The 6,719-nt window shown below is 40.4% G+C and overlaps 1 protein-coding gene across 1 annotated transcript; it reads left to right on the top strand.

The window, feature by feature from the left end:
* Positions 1-4,298: 4,298 nt before the first annotated feature.
* Positions 4,299-6,282, top strand: LOC116218438 (ecto-ADP-ribosyltransferase 5-like). The gene is made up of 3 exons (XM_031560175.2): positions 4,299-4,416; positions 4,630-4,697; positions 4,807-6,282. Exons 2-3 carry the CDS (start codon positions 4,653-4,655, stop codon positions 5,557-5,559), a joined length of 798 nt encoding a protein of 265 aa, XP_031416035.1. The 5' UTR covers positions 4,299-4,416; positions 4,630-4,652; the 3' UTR covers positions 5,560-6,282.
* Positions 6,283-6,719: the final 437 nt, after the last annotated feature.

Raw genomic sequence — 6,719 nt, 5'->3', positions numbered from 1 at the left:
CTATTGGTGTAACCACTGGTACTGACGTGTCAAGCTGACACTACAGTTACAGGAAGGATCTTTACTCATGTTTCTGTGATTACATGGTGATAGATGAACTTTAGCAGAAAAAAACTTTTTATCCCTACTCCTGTCTGCAGGGTTCCAGGGCTTTTGTCTCTGGTCTACAGTTAACTTCAAAATGGGATTCAGTGTCCTTGCTTTTGATTTACAGTGTTGTCTTTCAAAACCCTCAGCAGGTTCATATCATGAGAAGATCATACAAATGTTTGTATATACTGCTTCTTTGACAATCTGATCAGACATTGTAAATCAGGGTGTTCATTTTCTAAAATGGATCATTCTCCTTCTCATAATTCATCGCACCTGTCATATCCCATCCCAACTCCTTCCCTATTGCCTGCTGTCTTCTTTCTAAGGAGAGGATACATGGGTTTCTTTACATGGCCATGTTGCATGTTCCCAGCCTGCCTGAGTACAGCACCGCACCCTGCAGGGTATTTCCAGTCTCTGGCCAGAGGCCTTGCCAAACATGCTTTGTCTGTTAGCAGCTCGCTGTTGTGTAGGTGTCAAGTGAGGTGTGATAATGCAAGCACCAACAGACCAAGCTGTTCCTACATGAAGAAAAAGTGCCCTGATCACACAACCTCAAACAAAATAGGCTACATCATACAACAAATGAGTTTGTAGTGCAAGGTGACTTATGTTGACTTATTACCCTATTCATACTATAAAAACTAGTAGGATTGGTGACTGCAAATTCTATTCTACTGTGTTGATTTTCATTCATTTTCATTCTGCTGAAACTCCTGTCAGAAATATTAGCATTGCCACCCACCCCCTTTGTTTGCGCTGGATACGTAATAAAAAAAAGGGTAGATATTTTCATACCTCGCTGGTGAAGATCCTTTCTGCTATACTTCAGAGTTACCAGCTGACCACCTCATATATGAGAGCCAGTCATCACAAAGTGTATACTCAGTGGAATGGATGTTCCTCAAATACACCCATTACAACACTGATGAGCTCAAATCATGGACTGAGAGTCAAAGGCGCTACAAAGAAAGGGTAACTGGTGTGGCAGTAGTTAAAGGTGCAGTAAGTAGTTTTTGTGGTGAAAACATGGATATGCTTCTGGACTTAAAATGATGCCATAACTCCTAAGCCACAACAGCTTAAATAAATATTACCGTGCACTTTACACACTGATGATCTCTTGTTTACATGCCCAGGTCTTCTAAATGGTCAACAATGCATAAAAACACCACAATGTATTACCATGTATAAAAGGCACAGGAACAACTGTCAGCTATATTTTAGACATATTTCATTATTGGAAGGAAGTATAGAAGCACATCAATTGTTTCACCACAAGCTACTAACTGTTCAGAACAGAGATAAGCAGGTGAGGGCAACATAAGTAGAGTTTGGGGTTTGGGTATACTTCATCCATTTGGTTGGCCCGTCTTCATTAATGTCACAATGTCTTTTTGTTGCCCTTCAGTGCAGCAGGAAGAGTTATATTGCTCCATTATTCTTGTAAAAGGCCATTGCTCAATGTGAGACAGCATCCCCACAGTGGTTGTGTTTACTGGGATTTCTAAAGTAAACTTGAAATGCTGACCTGCTCATGACCTGCACACCTACTATAGCAGAATGTGACCATTCTGGAACTGCAGATTGTTTGGATACCACCATCAATTGCTGATTACCAACCTTGGGGAACCTCCATATGCAGGTGTATAGGTGAATACTAGCCATGGTATAGTGGTATAACATCAGCCATGGTATAGTATAAGGTGTTCAAAAGACAACATATACTCAGTTAGGACTGCTAGGATGTTGAGTACATTACTTTAAATACAAAAAGTAGTGTGGAAGAAAACAGAAGGTTTTAGCTATAGCGCTGTGAGGGACCGAGGCGGCCACCCCAGATGTGGGTGACTGGACTCAGTGGTGAAGTCAGGAAAAAGGGTGCAGGAGATGGTGGCTCTTATTAAAATAGATAATTATTTATTTACACAGGGTATTCTCCTTATCAACCCCAAAACATGTTTATAAAATAAACAAGCATAAATCAAGACAACCGCATGCGTCAGCCAATCAAATCGCAATTCATGCAAATACGGCAGCACAGGCGCTAGCCAATCAGATTGCATTTATGCTCATGTCTAAAGAGCGCGAAGCTAAAAAAAAAAGATGGCAGACCAACTACTAGGATGGTCGTATTTGTACTTTTGTTGTTTGTTTTGCTGTTGTTTGTTGTTCGTAAAGTTGTTTGTTTTACTTTTCTTTGCTTAGATTTTTTGAAAGTTACAGAGAAATAGTCACTGTACAATGGAAAAGCCCCGTTATTGTAACTGAAAAACAAGTCTGAGGGGATTTGCAAGGTGTCTGAGCCAGTTATATAATGTTAGCATGCTACTACCCACAAGGTAAACAGCTCGCTAGCGGCGTGATTGGTTTGTTGACCTGTCAATCTCATTATAACGTCTGCATTATCAACACAACCCCATGCGCCAGACACACCCTCTGTCATCCGTCAGGCATCCGTTAAGCAACGCAACCGTGTGAGCCAGGCGTAAATGGTCCAATCAACCTCATTGGACCCAACCATTGTAGTGGGGGAGTCCAAGTCTCTCTCCCGCTCTTGCAGGGCAACATGAGTCACTCATTTCATTGCACCGGTAAGAAGGGGGGATTTCACCTTTCACCATTATTTCCCTTTCCTACTTATTAGTCATTTCTGTCAGATCCACGTGTACTATGATCTTCATAGGTATCCTAGTCGTAGCCTACTGACCTCAGGTGTAAGCATATAATGTCCGGCTGCAACACACAAGATTAGGTGGCAGTTGGAAGAGGGGAGGCATCATTTGTAGTTGCTCTTTGAGTGTTTAAACAGTATGTTTGAATTTCCACCAGAAGCTCTGTGTTCATCCCTTCATTAAACTGCACAAAAGCTAGAGTAGGAAGGTCCACTGAAAAAAGCTAGAGGTAAGTCCATTGAATAACTGGAGGTATTCCACTGAATAACGCTAGGTAGCCCTCAGAGAAATATGACTGACAAGTTTTGGTAATTGCAAAAATGTCAGGTGTAAGATGAGGTCAGGTATTTAGCAGACGCTTTTATCCAAAGCAATGTACAAACAACTTCACCATTGGGAATGGAACCCAGGTTTGATAACCACTGCGACACTACATCCCAGAAGAAGCAATAAGTATTCTCAGATAAGATTATTAGATGACAAAAGTGAAAGTGAAAAATCTAACAAACAAGAAACAAATAAACAACATACTGTACAATAAATAAACAATAAACAGCAACCCTGCTTGGCCAAGATGACATCACTGCCAAGATAACATCGCTGCCATACTGGAATTAATACCAGTCTGGCCTTTGGACCATGAGAGACGTGAGACGAAGCATCACCCTTAGCCCTCAAACCATCCCACAGAGGGGGAGGGCCTTGATCACAGACGGGCTGTACGAGATGTGAACATGAGGGTGTTCACAAAACGAAACCACACATAGGGGCCTTCAAACCACACGTAGGGGCAATCAGACCACACCTAGGGCCATTCAGACCACAGCATGCAGTCAGCAACTTTGTGCTGCAACCAGGCAATTAGACACCTTTCCATGAAGCATCAATGCATTTAGCTGTACAAATAATGTCACGATAGTGTGTTTATGTCATTTTTTTTGTTTATGTTTGCTGTATGTGTGTATTTGTTATATGATGTATAATGTTATATGATTGTATTTCTTCCTTCTTTTCAATCTCTGTTTTGTACACTATCTTTGAGTAAAATATCAATGGTGTATTTAAAGTCTTTTAAGTTCATTCTAGGACCTTGGTTGCAATAAAATGAGTAGATATACATTTGTCCAGTTGCTCTAGATGTCACTCTGTCTGTAACGGTACTCTATTTACTGTCTTTCATCCATTCTATTGACCAGAAGGTCAAAGCTGACATACGGTATGTCCTCTGTCTCAATATCAACAACCTTGGAGAAGGTTACTCATAAACATTGCATTTATCAAAATATGTTCCTTCACAGTGTAAGATAATAATCATGAATAAGTTTATACATATTAGTATTACTATCTCCTTTAAACTCAACATTTCATGCAGATTATGGATTCTTACTGTTTTTAAAAAGAAAACATTGTAATTTGTTGAGAATACACTGTGAGTGTGAGTACAGTGGAAATAAAATGTGGTCATTCTTTCCCCACCCCTTTGTGTGTGTGTGTGTGTGTGTGTGTGTGTGTGTGTGTGTGTGTGTGTGTGTGTGTGTGTGTGTGTGTGTGTGTGTGTCTGTCTGTCTGTTTCTGTCTGCTATGGTGATGAGAAGGTGGTACACATTCCTTTGAAGATTGTGTTCTGACATCCGCTAGTTCTGTGCCTGTAAGTACATCTAATTTAACAACTTATAATAAGAAAACACAATCTATTTCTGGTTATTATTTATGTGTGGAGAGCACATGTTATATTAAAGGAATTATTATTACTGTTGTTGTTGTTGTTGTTGTTGGCGGTGGTGACTTTAGATTCAGATCATCCTAGTACATTGATGTCTGAAATGAAAAGCATTTTTGTCCATCTCTCTGACAACTTTAGGGACAAGATTGGCTACTGGTACAATGAGGGCCCATGTTCTGATAATGGTCATGGTGACTGCAGCAGTGGTATGTACTGAATTAGTTGGTTTTGGTGTGTCGGTGTCTGCTTTGGTGAGATAAATACAACCATTGACTTTCAATTGCCATCAATTTTTATTTTTTTACATTTTTGAAGGGTTACAGAGTACGCTCTCCACTCAAGGCACTGCCCTTAGACATGGCACCCAACTCTGTTGATGATGCCTACTCTACCTGCACAAAGGAAATGTCAAAACAGGTTCTGTCCAATTACCTAACCAATGAACAGAACTCAAATGCTGATTTCAAAAAAGCATGGAACAGAGCACAGAAATCCAACAAGCACAAAAATCCAGGAAAAGGTCTGACCGAAAACCACGCGATCGCCATTCGAGTGTACACCAATGGTCAACCCAAGATCTATGACAAGTTTAATGCAGCTGTGCGCGATGGCAGGGGTATTTACAAAACCAACTTCAACTACCATGCTCTTCATTTCCTGCTAACTGATGCCCTCAAGCACCTAAAAGAGAACCAGGAGAAGGGGAAGTGTGTGACCACCTACCGCAGAACCAAACTGGACTTTGACACAGATGTCATCCAAAAGGAGATCCGATTCGGTAGCTTCACATCCACCTCTTTGTGTCGTGATGCTCTCACCCATTTTGGCAAGAAGTCCTGCTTTGAAATCGAGACCTGTCATGGTGCAGCTCTGGGAACCTTCTCACATTTGCCTCAAGAGGAAGAAGTACTGATCCCACCCTATGAGAAATTTAAAGTTGAGAGCATTAGGAAGCATGAGAAAAATGACTGGTGTGATGTTGTGTACAAACTGAGCAGCACTGGTATCATTAGTAATTTGGATTGCGCGCTGATGAAAGACCCTGTATTCACATTTGTAGAACAATGAAAGGTTAATGCTGACTGATTAGGCTCCTCTTTCCTGGCTGGTGACCAGGTGACTTCTTATTTGAATATTTAGAGCTTAGAGAATGCTATGCACATTATCTTTTCATGCTAAGGATTTGTCTTCTACGCCTCAAGAACGATACTTAAAAAAATGTACAACTGTCAATCATGCAAGAATAAATAATTAAAATAAATTTAATTTTTCTCATTTGTAAAATTTCAAATTTTTAAATTTAAAAAAGATAATTCTCTGACAAAACCACAGTTACAGGAAGGATCTTTGCTCATGTTTCTCTGATTACATGGTGATGGATGAACACTATGTGATGAACCACACTTTTTATCCCTACTCCTGTATGCAGGGTTCCAGGGCTTTTGTCTCTGGGCTACAGTTAACTTCAAAATGGGATTCAGTGTCCTTGCTTTTGATTTACAGTGTTGTCTTTCAAAACCCTCAGCATGTTCATGTCTCACTGTCTTTCTTTGAGGCACTTAATCTGTTCTGCTGCCATAACAAACTAACTGATATTTTTATGGTATATAAAACAGTAATCAAGGACAGCAAAAATCCTGTGAAAAAAGGGGACATGCAGTTGGTGCTGGTGCATCACATAAAGACATTTCGAATGAATGTTTATGAGTTCAGACCACACTGTCAGCTTTCTGAAGACTGAAAGCTTGTCCGTAAGGGCGATTGGACTGCCTAGGAAAAAAAAAAAAAAAAAAAAAACTCCTGATGTATAAACGCAATATCCTTGTAAGTCGCGTAAATGACGACATGTAAATCGAAATGTAATAATTTTTTTTCTGTCGGATTCTACCACTAGACCGTCTGATCTGCCTCTGTATGTCATTGTCGAATCAGGTAACAGTCATTCAGTCAGCTTAAAGTCGTGCTTCAAATTGCCCCGCCCCTTCTGGGGCGATTTGGGGCGAAATGAAAATCGCCCCAGACCTCTCTGTCGGCAGGGAAAACGCATGCTTAAGGAATGCGTGTTGAAACCGGATATCGTCACTTTAATCCGGTCTCTGGTTGGATAAAACTTTTCAACAGAAATGGACAAGGACCTTTGATTTATTTTTTAGGAACCATGCCGATGCCGGACTTTTATTGTTGTGTGACGTTGTTGAAGTTCAAGTTCAACATTAATAGCGATTGAA

The sequence above is a fragment of the Clupea harengus genome, chromosome 22 (assembly GCF_900700415.2).
Source record: "Clupea harengus chromosome 22, Ch_v2.0.2, whole genome shotgun sequence".
In the NCBI taxonomy this organism is placed as follows: domain Eukaryota; kingdom Metazoa; phylum Chordata; class Actinopteri; order Clupeiformes; family Clupeidae; genus Clupea; species Clupea harengus.
Note: the sequence above shows the minus strand (reverse complement) of the source record. Positions and strands in the feature narration are given on the sequence as shown.

Excerpts from the sequence above, each read along its gene's own strand:
- LOC116218438 (XM_031560175.2), top strand. The coding sequence starts at position 4,653 with ATGAGGGCCCATGTTCTGATAATGGTCATGGTGACTGCAGCAGTG. Across the intron at positions 4,698-4,806 it reads TCATGGTGACTGCAGCAGTG|GGTTACAGAGTACGCTCTCC; the intron begins GTATGTACTGAA and ends ACATTTTTGAAG.